A 15,111-nucleotide genomic window follows, 5' to 3' on the forward strand; every position below is an offset into this window, starting at 1 on the left:
ACTCATCTCAAATATTCATCTTTCTGTACCTGTATCTCCATCAGTCTACATATTTCTTTTAAAGTGACAGCTTCCCCTCAATGAGACTTTAAATGATCACCTTGAACCTGAAGCTATTTATTTATATATTTATTCATTTAGCTGTCAATCAATCAAACGAAAACAGGCAGCTATTTGTGGATACTTCAGACCAGCAGCGCCACCACAAACACTCCACTGAACTCAGTAACTTCATTCAAATCACTGATTGAAATTACAATAACATTTTTTAAAGAACTGGCAGTGATCAGTTTGCATATTTTGATTCTCCACTGTTCTCTCTCACAATATGAATCATTTCAGAAGCTTGCTTGTAGTCTAGGCAGGTTCTGGTTGGATGTTTCAGTATTTTCATGAAGAATGGACCAAAAGAAAAGGCCCAGAATTACTTGTAAAGACGTTTGGTTCCACAGACTTACATTTAAAGTAAAGTATGTTTTTTCCTTCCCCTGTAAAGTTACCAGTTTGAAGATTTGGAAGGTGCTTATAACACCGATGTACGTAAATGAGCTCTGTTTTGATTGGCTGCATTTCAAAAGCTTGCTTATCATTTTCCAGTAAAGTAGGTCAAAAGGTTGTGTTCTTTCAAAATTTTCAAAATTTCTGCAAAATTAAATGGTTAAGAATCGTTCAGATTGGTTTGGTGTGAAATGCTCTGTTTTAGAGAAATGTACAGAGTCAGAATTGTTCACAGTGGCGGTGATAGGAACCAGACGTCTGAAAAGTTTAATGCCTCTAAAGGCTACATCACAAAAAATGATGCCATAAAATGGTTATGAATACACTGCCTGAAGTCTGAGACAGTGATTTTCAGTAGTTTTGTAAGAAGCCTTTAAGCTACAATGTCTTTTTAGAAAACATATTACTAGTGGAGGGATCCATTCAGGATTGTTTTCCCTGTAGTATCTAGGTAGATACAACCAAGCAAGCTCTCCCATTGGTTAGGACTTCAGGAACTGGACTGAAGGCCTTACACATTAGATTATTCACCAAAAAAATTTGACAGTGAAATAAATCATGCTTTGATTTACAATGTGTGGGACCAATTGTGAGAGAATAAAAGCCTACTTTAAGTTCTAGATACGTTACTGACTGTGAATACACTGCATAGTCTGGGCAGGGTAAACAGCAGCAGCAGTTCTTTGTGAGAATCTTTACTGAATGAGATATCCATCCATCCATCCATCCATCCATCCATACTACTAGAAATCTAACAGAGCTAGCTAAAAAAAAAAAAAGGGCATTATAGTAGTTGTGGTTTTCTTTTTGTTTCTTTGGCCGACACAGCCCTAGTTTTCTGGCGTCAGATACTGAAACTTTTGACAGTGACTGATTCTGCCTTCAAGTCCAGAAAATTCGGAAATATCAGGTTTACGACATGAATCCACATGAACGCACCACAATGTCACATTTACTAGTCGGATTCTTTTAATAAGCCCTGAGTTTCCGAGTTGGGGGCGCGTCAACAAAAAAGCAATGACAGTCGCTGATAAACTGGCCGTATTTCAGTTATTCATCAGCCACAACATCAACACTGCAGGCTAAAACATCCACGCATGTAAATATAGATATAAGCATGTTATGTGATGCATCTAACATTACTCTGCTCATAAATGTCTTCTGCTCTTCACACAGACTCTCCTCCTCAACTCGAAAGATTATTTCCAGTATATCTTATATACACTGCTCAAAAAAATGAAGGGAACACTCAAATAACTCATCCTAGATCTGAATGAATGAAATATTCTCATTGAATACTTTGTTCTGTACAAAGTTGAATGTGCTGACAACAAAATCACACAAATCATCAATGGAAATCAAATTTATTAACCAATGGAGGCCTGGATTTGGAGTCACACACACAATTAAAGTGGAAAAACACACGACAGGCTGATCCAACTTTGATGTAATGTCCTTAAAACAAGTCAAAATGAGGCTCAGTGTTGTGTGTGGCCTCCACGTGCCTGTATGACCTCCCTACAATGCCTGGGCAGCTCCTGATGAGGTGGCAGAGGGTCTCCTGAGGGATCTCCTCCCAGACCTGGACTAAAGCATCCGCCAACTCCTGGACAGTCCGTGGTGCAATGTGGTGTTGGTGGATGGAGCGAGACATGATGTCCCAGATGCTCAATCGGATTCAGGTCTGGGGAACGGGCGGGCCAGTCCATAGCTTCAATGCCTTCATCTTGCAGGAACTGCTGACACACTCCAGCCACATGAGGTCTAGCATTGTCCTGCATTAGGAGGAACCCAGGGCCAACCGCACCAGCATATGGTCTCACAAGGGGTCTGAGGATCTCATCTCGGTACCTAATGGCAGTCAGGCTACCTCTGGCGAGCACATGGAGGGCTGTGTGGCCCTCCAAAGAAATGCCACCCCACACCATTACTGACCCACTGCCAAACCGGTCATGCTGAAGGATGTTGCAGGCAGATCGCTCTCCATGGCGTCTCCAGGGCTCTGTCACGTCTTTCATAAGTGCTCAGTGTGAACCTGCTTTCATCTGTGAAGATCACAGGGCGCCAGTGGCGAATTTGCCGATCGTGGTGTTTGCTCTGGCAAATGCCAAGCGCCCGGCACGGTGTTGGGCTGTGAGCACAACCCCCATCTGTGGACGTCAGGCCCTCATACCATCCTCATGCAGTCGGTTTCTAACCGTTTGTGCAGACACATGCACATTTGTGGCCTGCTGGAGGTCATTTTGCAGGGCTCTGGCAGTGCTCCTCCTGTTCCTCCTTGCACAAAGGCGGTGGTAGCGGTCCTGCTGCTGGGTTGTTGCCCTCCTACGGCCTCCTCCACGTCTCCTGGTGCACTGGCCTGTCTCCTGGTAGCGCCTCCAGCCTCTGGACACTACGCTGACAGACACAGCAAACCTTCTTGCCACAGCTCGCACTGATGTGCCATCCTGGATGAGCTGCACTACCTGAGCCACTTGTGTGGGTTGTAGAGTCCGTCTCCTGCTACCACGAGTGTGAAAGCACCACCAACATTCAAAAGTGACCAAAACATCAGCCAGAAAGCAGAAAGGTACTGAGAAGTGGTCTGTGGTCCCACCTGCAGAACCCCTCCTTTATTGAGTGTGTCTTGCTAATTGCCAATAATTTCCACCTGTTGTCTGTTCCATTTACACAACAGCTGTGAAATTGATTGTCAGTGTTGCTTCCTAAGTGGACAGTTTGATTTCACAGAAGTTTGATTTACTTGCAGTTATATTGTGTTGTTTAAGTGTTCCCTTTATTTTTTTGAGCAGTGTTTATCTCTGTCTTATTTCCAAAACCAAAACCACTTGAACACAAATGAGGTCATACTTATGGCCTCATAAGTCATAAGCAGCAACTTCTGAGGAGGAATGGAAGGCACCAAAAAATGAATTGTTTTCATATTACAATTTGAAAATGTGCAATTTTCAAACTGCAAGAGCTGTGATTTTAATGACAGCCTAAATTATCATAGTGTTGTCTTAAATCTTAAGTGGGAAAAGCAACCAAACACCCATGTACTGTGTACAACACACACAGTTGACCGACTGTCTGGTGCCCTACATTTAGCAGACAAGCCCCAAGCCAGAAAAATTAGATGTGCTGGTTTTTGTAGGGGCCTCAGTTTATAGAAAGTAAATGCATAATTCACAGTTATAATACTGATCTGAAATTCCATATTTACCCTATATCGCTGCAGTGATAGCCTTACGGAAAAGTCTTGCTAGCAAATCTTGATTGCATGAAAGAAATTAGTATTTATTGATGTAAAAATAATCAGTTCTGGTGCAAACTCATTGCTAGAGATCAAAACGTGCTGCCTCGTCAATGCCTCATTTGGAGAACATCTGGCACCAAAACAGAATGAGCCTCACCTTCCTCTTTCATCTTTTTCGCCTCCTCTTCTTTCTTCTCCTTCGCTTTCAGAACTTCATCTGTTTTAGCTGAAAAAGAGACGGACAGATTTGAAAAGATGGCATAAGCAGGTAATACGCAGACATTTGCCATTCATTTCACTGCAGTAAATGGAACGCAGTTTTCACAGCTGTTTTATTTGAATGCATTAATTTAACTGGAGCTAGCAACAGAAATACATATTCACATTCAGGTTACAGCAGTTAGGCCTAACAAACAATGTCAGATAATTGCGAACTAAAGAGCACTTCATTGTCATTACACCTACATCCTTATGAAGGGGCACATGGATAAGCGTGCGCGCGTGTTCCTTGTCTTCATTTCTTTGCCGCGCACATCAAAAGCTGTTTGTTGGCGCCCTAATTAAAAGCTTAAGAGCAATCCCAGCGCTGAGGAGATGGTTTTGTGTACGACTCTTTTGGCAATTCATTTAGGCTGTTGACTCTGCTTTCTCTCCTCTCCTCCAAATAATGAAGATGTTAGCGGAGATTAAGAAATATAGCGGGGAGTGTGGCGGGACTATCAATACAGCCTGTAAATTAATTACGCCTCTGTTCCCGCACATCATTTATTCCAAAGCGTGCGCCTCTCCCAAGAGCAATCCGCCTTTATTGCTATTTTACTCGCTGATGAGCACAGCCACGTGAAATTGAGTCCCTTATAACATTACCTCCAATGAGTTTCAACTTTTTAAATAAGACGAGAGTGAAAGCAGGAAAACAACCGCGCCCAATAGTTATTACGGCATGCGGGTAAAAGTTAGGCACGTGCTTGTGGAAATTTAAGAGGATAACATGATTGAGGGTGACTGGATTACCAGGTGCTTTTTTCCCTTGCGTGCAAAAGTTAAGGCTTTTGACAGAATTTGAAAATGCACGTTGCTCCTTAAATTTGGTGCAAATATCATGATGAATGGACCTAAAGAAACGACCCAAAACTTGTAAAACATGACTTGTAAAAAAAATCAGATTCCATTGACTTACATTAAAAGTACAGTAGGTTTTTTCCTTCTCCTGTAAAGTTACCATTTTGTTACTGTACCTTTAAGACTGATATATGTAAATGAGCCCTGTTCTGATTGGCTGCTCTGCATTTTGCCTTATTCACTTCTTATACCTTTAGCACGAATAGGCAGGGCTAAACTGCCGTAGCTGAATAGACATACAAACATTAATGTTGTCAGAAAAACCTCCAAAATGGCAGCTTTACAGAAGGAAAAAACCTACCTTACTTTTAATGTAAGTCAGTGGAACCAGACGAACCAGACTAACCCCACCCCCCCACCCCCCAAGTCATTTTGGGCTGTTTCTTTTGGACCATTCATCCTGAAACTCTGACACAATGTAAAGGGCAATAAGCTTTTTCAAATTATGTCAAAAACTGAAAAATGACAAAAATGAAGATTTTGTTTTGTTCTTACATGGCGATTTGAGGGTTAGTGACATCACAAAAACGTGAATTTAAAACAGGCTGTTTTTTTTTTTTTTTTTGATACGGACCGTATTGAGCAAGGAGAGAACAGCAGGTTTTGAGACTCTTAAAAATAGATTTTCCATGATATGGGCCCTTTAAGTTACAGAATGAGTATAAGAGTGTGGGCAGACAGCAAAAGAGCAGCAACATAATGCTTCAACACACGTACACAGAGGTAGATGGAAATAGACGCATGACCTCCCATTGGCTAACTAACCTCATCTCAATCTATTCTCTCTTTTTGCCGGCATTAAGCTCCGTTTTCTTTTTAAACTATATTTCTTCTCTCTTTTCCTCTCTCTCTCTCTCTCTCTGCGCTCGGGGCAGTGGTGCAAAATCAAACTGTTTGTCCATCTCTCATCTCTGCGGAGCCTCGCGGGACGTCTGCCCCCACAAACAAAGAGAAAAAGGCCTCAGTGCCTCTCTGCTTTCTGCTGAACACACCAGCACGGATCGCTGTTCCACCTCAACACATCTTAAACACACACACAACCAGCCAACACACACAAAAACAACACACACACAGCCACATGTTAGAGCTTGGATGGTACACAATTTAGAAAAAGCAATAAACGAGGCTATAATTAATGATGAATATTACTGATGCACCTCAACCAAAACTGATCACACACCAGGCAGAAAACTGAACGTTTATCATTCTTATCATTTTTTTTTTTTGATTGGTTGTTTTACTTATACTTCGGAATAAACTTACTATGCATAAAAACCACAAGATAATAAAGAAAACACACTTTCACTATTGATAAAATCTGCATTCAAAATAGAACTGACAGTAAAACCTCGTCTCCTGAGGATCTTCTCATCTGCCTCACCCTCTGCTGAGTTCTTCATGTAATTATGGACTGTTCTACTGAATTACTTCACACTGTGGTCCCACAGTAAAAAATACACTCAGACCTTAGATGTTTACAAGGATCATGTTATGACTGATTTAAACTCAAGGCAGTAACTGAGACAGTACAAAATCATCATTTATAGGGTAGTTTTTATTGAGAGGTGTCTGTCCCAAACATCCTAACCCTTACAAAAATACATATTTTCTACAGTTTAGTTTTTTTTTTTTGTGGTTTAAAGAAATATATGATGATTTTATTGTGTCCAGCCTTTCAAAGCTGTGTTTGCTGGTCATGCACTGGCTGCATTTTTGAGTTCTGCTCAAAATGTGCTAAAATTGTCACGACCAAAACATTCACTACTGAAAGACTGAGAAGGGTCTACCTGCAGAAATGCAATCTCAGCCTGACCTGCACCGCCAGCCTATTGATGATGTCAGCGCTGCTCTGCCACGACAGTGTTTTTGTCAGTTTTATGAGGAAAAACAGTGAACCACGAACTGCTGGGCAGCAAGAGCTACACTGAATTTATATTAACGTTGCCATAGTGATAATAAGACAATTAAATATGGTAACTTTCAAAATAAAACGTACAACGACGTTCAGACATGAATGGGTTTATTTACAGTAAAAAAACAAAAGGGCCACTGAAACTCATGAAAGCCATGCTGAAGACAATCAGAGCTGGTTACCAAAAACTGTAATAGTGATTAAAACCAAACTTATTAAGGATTCTAGGAGGCTGTCAACGTAGTACAGATTACTTTTGCTGTCTCGTCAACGTCATCACAACCTCCTAGGAAGTCGTCAGACAACGTTTATAACTTTCTTAGGAATTACACTGCCGACAACGTTGTGGGCACCACAACAGTATGTCAGAACGTAACTGTGTCTGCAGGGCCTTTAGAAGTAAAACCTGATGGTGTTGCTTCCCAACGGAAATTGGCTTGATGGTTGCCATCAGAGGTCATTAGGAACTTATCAAATGTATACGGAATCAGCCCCAAAACACCCGATTAAACGATCAGAATCCTATACACTGCGATATCAACCCATCAGGAAAACACAGAAAACCATTAGCGACTACTGAAGATCCAACATCCCCAACAACAGACAACAGCTGGTCATGCAAGGCAACGGATTCCAACACACCAAACATTACAGCATCTGTCATGACAATTATCGGTATCACTGATGACTGAATTTGAGCCCATTATTGCATGTGACATCTGCCATGACATGTTTATGGCATGCTTATGTCTATGTTACGCAGCAGGACTAGCAAAATATCTTTGGGGTCTCCTGAGTGACCGTCTAAGCATTGGCCCTACCATCAGGAGATCATAGGTTTGATCCCTGGTGACGCTACAGCCTTCCGTGGCCGAAAGTCCAAGAGTGGATCTCTCTGGGTGGGAATGATGGCCCCCTGTCTCCCCATCACTCAGCGCAAGACTAGCCAGCACATACATCTGTTGGCTGCCATAAGAAAATTGGTGCTTAGCGTTCTCCTCCAAGCATGTTCAGCTGTCCAGTGACGTTGAGTTAGTGGCAGTTCGAAAAGATACAGTGGCACTTTACCGTCTCTGAGGAAGCCTGTGCTAGCCCTCACGCTCCTACCACTGGTGGAATCATATGACATGTAAGTCCTAACTAGTGGGTGGAACTGAAAACGTCTACATTAGGGAGAAAGTTGGGAAAGAAAGAGAAGTGAGGTGGCATCTTCTTTGCCTGAAACGCAGTGACTGTGTTTCACAGTGTTCATGATAACAATACTGTGCGCTTTGATTATCGCGGCATGCCTTCTTATCGAATATCGTGACGTTTAACCGCTAAAACGGTCCTAGCTTTAGCACACATTCAAGGTCACAGCGTATGAGGGAGCACTCATGCTCAATTACCCATCATCCCTCATGCACTCTTGGTCTGCGAAAGGGAACGTTGGTGGAAATGCGTTATTAGTGATATCGCAGCGAGATATATTAGTGAGGCTGGAGCTGATGAGGTGGAGATAGACTTGGGGCTCCTTCATCTGATTAGGTAATACAAAACAAACTGTGGCAGACGGCTAAAGACTTTGACTTCATCCGCACTTCATTCTATTTTCGCTGGAAGGATGGCTAATGGGGCCTCCATTGAAATCCAATTGTGATCGTGTGCGTAATTGCAGCCTCAGTTCCCTGGAGTCATGTAGCCACGCAGAGCTATGCTTCATTTAAATGATCCTCGTTTACAGTTACACACATGCGGAAAAATGTACACACACGCATGCGGGCCGGTCCTCCTCCCCTCCCTCCGGTGGTCCGATTAGCGGCGGTGGCTCGTTAGATTCAAACGAAATAATGCCAACATCAGGTGGAATCGGGCCAGGCTCCATTATCAAGCCAGTGATTGATGGTTGCACGTTGGAGGGGCCCGAGCACCGCTTGCAATCTAGATTCAATAAAAGCAGACCGGGCTCAATCTGATTTATCCGCTACAGTAGGGCTACGGGGGGCTGCTCTGCTCACCGCCCTTTTTACCCGCTTCCTATTACACCTTGGAAAGAAACAATTCATTGGGATAATCGGGGCGGACCGGAGGAGGTCGTCGGCCCCTGGAGATAATATTAAGCAGGCGCGTGAGATTATTAAAACAGAGAGATTGGACGTGCGAGTGACATGCAAACCGAGACACAGGAGGACTGGCGGCACAGAGATCTCAGTGTGCGACTGAGTGTCTGCGAGATGGTATTCAGTGCTTTTATGAAAATGTCCATAGACACAGAATGGTGAATTAAAGGGCCCATAGCCCACATTTTTCTTTTATATTATCTCCTTTTACTAAAGTGCACATATGATGTTAATATAACTTTAACCTTTTAATTAGATATGCTCTTTTTTGTTACTGTGCATTTAAAGGGCTCATAGCTTGGAAAATGACATTTTGCTCGCTTTATTTGAAATAAAAGTTTTGTATAGCATACTTTTAAAGTTTCATAATGTACCATTCACTCCCCAGTCAATCGTTTATTTATTTTTTTTATTGTTTCTGTGATGTCAGAAGAACTCATCTGCATACAGTTCCTGGTCAAATGACGTTTGGTTGAGTTAAGATTCAACAGATGAACAAATATGACATGATACATTTTCCAGCAAATTTTATGTATTTGTTGAGTTTAACAAAATGGGGGGAAATTTCAAACTTTTAATAGAAAATGTAAATCATTTGCACTGTATTTTGCATTCAGCAGGTTAGCCTCTGACATCATCATCGATTAGTAACATTTGTGTGGTTTTACTGTTTTCCAAGCTCACTTTTTCACACTCACAATTTCAAATACTAGAAATACTCAAGCTGTCTTTGGGAGTGTGCCTTTAAGACCGATATATGTAAATGAGCTCTGTTCTGATTGGTCGACCTGTAAAAATCGCTCAAAGCTCAAACACTCCTTAGAACCTCAATGTGAGTGGACTGCGCTAAACTGCTATAGGCTAAAAAGGGCTATATATATAGGCTATATTTAAATGAGCTTGTTCTTGTGACATCACAGAAACGAACTGTTTTCTCAGCATAGTTTCCACATATGGACGTTATAGACCATATAGTAGTGAATGTGAATCTTTAACAATGTTTATATTACTTAAAAATATATTTACTGTTAAAAATAAAAGAGGGATTTTTTTTTTCCCATATAGGCCCTTTAATTGTTCACAGCCTTGTACTAATTCAATGAAGAAGCAGCATCAAATAATAACTCATTTATATATGTAACTAGATTGCAGACAACAGTGATTCCAAAGCTGCCAACAATGATCCCAAATGGTGACTGTGAAGGATATTTCAATGTATTCATGGCTGTGACATCACAAAATTGATGAATTCAAAAAATGGGGCTCTAAGCTGTCTGCAGCTTTGTTTCCATATGTGGACCTCAAGGACTGGGCAGTGAAATCAAACTTTAACAATGTTTACATAGTACATAAAACTTCTTTTTGAAAGTAACATTGGTTTCCCCTGATATGAGGCCTTTAAAGAATTAGAGGTGGGGCAGAAAACACTGTGGTACTGAAACGTCTGGCGTAAAATGAACTGAAGCGTTGCTGTGCTGTGAAGTCCTGCTGAAGTGTTTATACAGCAACAAATTGATTGGTTTCAGGTCAAAAGAGATAAACACACACACACACACACACACACACACACACACACACACACACACACACACACACACACACACCAGGGACGACGGGCTGGGGTGAAGAAGTGTGTTAAAATGGCTGAAGCAGAGGAGGGGTTTACACAACATTTCCCCGGGCCACTGTATTGATCAGGAAAGACCCTTCTTCTAGCTTCAGGCCCTTTTCAGCAGATTCCCGCATGGAGGAGGAGAAGAAAGCAACCAGGCTGTTTTCTTCCTTAACATCCAGCAGGAGAAAAAGGCGGATGATCAGACGAAAGCACGGCGGCGTTCTGAAACCGTAGATAGAGGTGAGCGCGAGATCACGTGTACCGCTGCTCGGAACGCCGTGCATATCAAACTGGCGAGATTTGAGCAGCCACAGAGAATAGCTTATAGCTTATAGTCAAGCAATTACTGCGTGTTTGAGAGATGGGAATTCTCTCAGGAAGCCGAGGTCTCATCTGCCTGTATCTTCATCTTACAATGTTCTGCCTCCCCGAAATAGGCCCCTGAACCTTTACTGAGCACACAAACACGCTCCCTCTCCCTCCTCAGAGTCATCCACTCCAGCCTAGGGCCTCTCAATCACACCATCCCAGTCCTCTGTGATTAATTACTTTGGTCTGACTATCAAACTGTACAGAGGTAGCCCCGTCTATGAGGGAAGCCCCTACAGCAGCCACACAGCACTTCTTACCTCCCTCAGTCTGCTTAGCGAGCTCCTCACCCCTGATTTTTAACCAGTTGTTTACTGTGGCACAGTGACGGTTCGCTTTAAACAGTGTTACTAAGTTAACACTTGCGGCTGCAGTCGTTTAAAGGGCCTATCCTATGTTTTCCCTGATGTGCATTTATGATCTTTGAGTGATTTTATGCACTAAAAAAGCTCAAAATTCGTTTTTACATGTCCGTTTTCCAACCTCGTTTTATCTCTTAGAACTAAACAGGCTGCTTTGTTACTGTGCCTTTAAGACGGATATATGTAGATACACCCATCACCACCACTGTAAAGAAACCAACCATTTCACACCAAACCACCCTGAATCACTTTGCTTACATCTCACGACTGAATTATGCAAAAATCTTGAAAAACTGGTGGAATGTACCTTTAACTTTAGCTCAACTAATTTAATTTAGTAGTTTAAAACATGAGCAGTATTACAGTTCTTTAAACACAGTATTATTTACACAACATAGGAACTACGTTTAAGGGTTGACGTAGGATATAACTGACTGATGAAGTGGTGAAATGTCTAAGTGTATTATTACACTTATTAGTATTAGTATTATTAGCCCCCAGCTAATACAGTCCATATAAGAAAAACGAGCCTGGTTTGAATTTACATGACTACAGAATTACAATAACCCTATCCAGCCTACATCAGTTTAGCCCCTCCCACTCACACTGAAGTTATAAGGAGTGTTTCAGCCTGTGATGCTTTTTTAACAAGGCACAATACAGGACAGCCAATCATAAAAGAGTTCAGCCTTAAAGACACAGTAACTAAAACAGCCTGTTTAATTGTAAGGTGTAAAGAGAAGCTGGGAACGTAAAAATGAACTACAGTGTCTTCAAGTGGAAAAAAGAATGACCAAAAAATGAAGGACATGGGCACTTTAATACTCTACTAAATAATATTATTGTTCATATTCGTGGGAGGTGGAGTGGTGTGCAGAGTGTCCAGCAGGAACACCAAGAGAAGGGCAGAGAGAGAAAAGGGAAGGTTTGTGGGGTTTACAGGCCGTCCCAAATTCCCTCTGAAGTCAGAAGAGCCTGATTAAAACTACACAACCGCAGGAAAGTGCGAAAGAAAGAGGGCAGGATGGAGGGAAGGAGCGAGGGAGCAGGAGTGCATGGCTGCTATAGATCTGCATGCTGTTGCAGAGGCCTCGAGCAGAGGGAGAGAGAGAGAGTGGAGAGAGAGAGAGTGGAGAGAGAGAGAGAGAGAGAGAGAGAGACTTAAGGCATACAATAAAGAGCAGAAAGCTAAACCTGCTAGGCCCACAATCAATATATAAGCACTAAATGCGTAATGATTAACATGACATCAAAAAAAAAAAAGAGAATTCAAAACAGTGTATAGCGCATCCATCCTTCTCTTCTTCGCATGTCTTTATTACTGTTTTTTGTTGAAACCACCAGTGAGGAACCTACAGGCTCTTCTGGGCTTTCAGAGAGCCTAAAGGGGACTAAAAAAATACTTGTCTAAACAAAATTTTAGTTAATTTTTTATTCGGGAGAATTAGAAGCATTACAGCTCTACTCTTGTTTTACGCCCAATCAGGAATTGCTTTCTCTGTGGCATCTAGGTAGATATAGCTAAGCGAGCTCTCCTATTGATTAGGACTTCAGGAGCTGCAGAGAAGTCCTAAAGTGTTAGATTAATCAGCATAATTAAGATGTGACAATGATCCAATCACGTTTTCACTTCCCATGTGAGGAAGACAATTTCCTGAGCTCTAGATTTGTCACTGACTGTGATGCAGCCTAATCGGTGAGTTGTTAGAAACGGAAAACAGCGGTGGCAGCTCTGCACCAGAGCTCCCTACTGAAAGAGTCACTATGACACAGTAAAAAAGTTAAAATACATGCAAATATGTCTGTCATGAGCTTCAAGTAAAGCATGGAATCTCCTTGAGAAGTTTCAAGTGCTTGTGTTTGATCTAGAATGGCCAAAAACTTACTATATAGCTGCACTTTGTAGTTCTACAGTTACAGACTGTAGTCCATCTGTTTCTCTGATACTCTGTTACCCTGTTCTTCAGTGGTCAGGACCCCCATGGACCCTCACAGAGCAGGTACTATTTGGGTGGTGGATTATTCTCAGCACTGCAGTAACACTGATGGGGTGGAGGTGTGCATTGTGTGTTGCGCTGGTCTGAGTGGATCAGACACAGCAGTGCCGCTGAGCGTAGAAGCAAGGAGGTGGTCATAATGTTATGCCTGATTATATTGTGTATATTGTCTGTCTAAAAGTGTCAATGAGGGCAAAATCTTTCCCTTAAAACATAATTTCCTCCACTGATAAGGCCAGCAAATGCACACACACATTAATTGACATATGTGGTGCTTCTTTAGTTGTGCTTTGGAACCAAAAGGCTAACGCAGCTAGCAAATAATGGAAGTTTATAGACGTGTTTATGCGGTTTCTGTCTCTGTATGACGCACTGTCTCTATAAAAATGGATATAAGTGAGCCGTACAGTGTCAGAAACCACATAATGAAGTCTATTAGAGATTTACTAACAACCACACACAGTTTGAGCCGAGTGAGCGAGGAGCTAGGCCTGCAGTTAGCACCACGCTAAGTGTCGGAGCATAAGCTTGTATTACTTGCTAGCTAATTCACAAAAATGAACTAAGTAGCATGTTTTCTTCCTGTAAAAGTGCTTTCTGGGTACTTAATGTTTACAACACTGTGCAAGGTCATGGTGTCATTTTAAGAAAACAGAACAAAACAGTCTAATCATAAAAATATAAGAGATTCTCTTCAGGAAGAACAGGCTAATTCGCTTTAATAAAGCTAACTATATAATCTGATACATTCATAATATCGTTAGAATAAATACGGCTACTGTCTGAGCGTTTTAGGCCCTGTTCATAGATAACAGTACAGCATGTAGTGCAGTTAGCATCGTGCTAATTGGTGAAGCACATGCTTCCATTACTTGTTAGCAAAAGAACAGTTTAAAATAAATTATAAATATATTTTCCTTTCTGTACAGCTGCTCCCTGCATGGCAACACTGTACACCCATAAAACATGGGAATAACTTACTGCTACTGTTTTAACTACGTGACAAACTTTAGTCCATTTTTACACACAGCAGTATGTCATACAATGCAGTTAGCACCATGCTAATTGATATGGTGTGCACTTCCATCACTTGTTTAGCTCCTTTAGCCTTGTAAGTGAAAAACTAAGGAAGCAAACCTTCAGACACCTAAAATGTCTTGGCTGATCTACTACCTAAGTAGTAAGATGGGAAAAATTGTGCAACTTGCTTCCATTTTAACTTTATCAGAAAGTGTTTTGTTTAAGGATGAATGCTGTTTATGTGTTCGTTGTGTAAATTATGTGTGAATTAGTCTAATGGCATGCCACTCAATGGTAATCTGAATGTCAGGCCTGGAGGAAACGTGATAAATCAGCAGCACGTCAGACGACAAACGTAATATTAGCTTCCGTGCCGCACAATTGGAAAAATGTCCCTTTGAATCAGGAGCATAGAAGCAAACACATGGCAGCACAAAGCTGAGCCTACGGCCCAGAAAGCTCCACACGCACTAAAACACCTGTCCATCGAGCCATAAAGCAGGAAAAGAGAGTGAAAACGGGAACAACAGAATTGCCCATTAAAGTAAATTTAGCCCCACTGGCCCTCTCATCAGATTGAAATAATGAGGGCAATAGGTTAAGGACGAAGCTCTCGGAAAGGCAGAGCTGAGCACGGACACTAGGTGGCAGAGTGCACTACAGCAAGCGCAGGCCTTTCAGGAGGAAACCCACTGCAGGAGAGTTTGCCATCTCCGAGCGGCCTCGGCGCGCGCAGCTCGATTAAAACCACTTCATGTACATCTTGTAAGGCATAATTTGCTTCAGGGAAATTAAAGTTGAGCACGAATTTAATTTGTACAATGACAGAAATGAGTGGAAGGCAGAGCTCGCACCGTGCGCAGTCAGAGCAGCTTCAAA

At 41.9% G+C, this 15,111-nt stretch overlaps 1 protein-coding gene across 1 annotated transcript in view; it reads right to left on the reverse strand.

Moving 5' to 3' along the window:
* The window catches only part of rsrc1 (arginine/serine-rich coiled-coil 1), a 239,678-nt gene that overhangs the window by 50,071 nt on the left and 174,496 nt on the right, over positions 1-15,111 (reverse strand). Inside the window, exon 7 of the mRNA XM_017691856.2 lies at positions 3,894-3,962. Coding sequence (XP_017547345.2) covers positions 3,894-3,962 — 69 coding nt within the window. The remainder of the gene's footprint in view (positions 1-3,893; positions 3,963-15,111) is intronic.

This window comes from Pygocentrus nattereri, chromosome 19 (genome assembly GCF_015220715.1).
Source record: "Pygocentrus nattereri isolate fPygNat1 chromosome 19, fPygNat1.pri, whole genome shotgun sequence".
In the NCBI taxonomy this organism is placed as follows: Eukaryota; Metazoa; Chordata; class Actinopteri; order Characiformes; family Serrasalmidae; genus Pygocentrus; species Pygocentrus nattereri.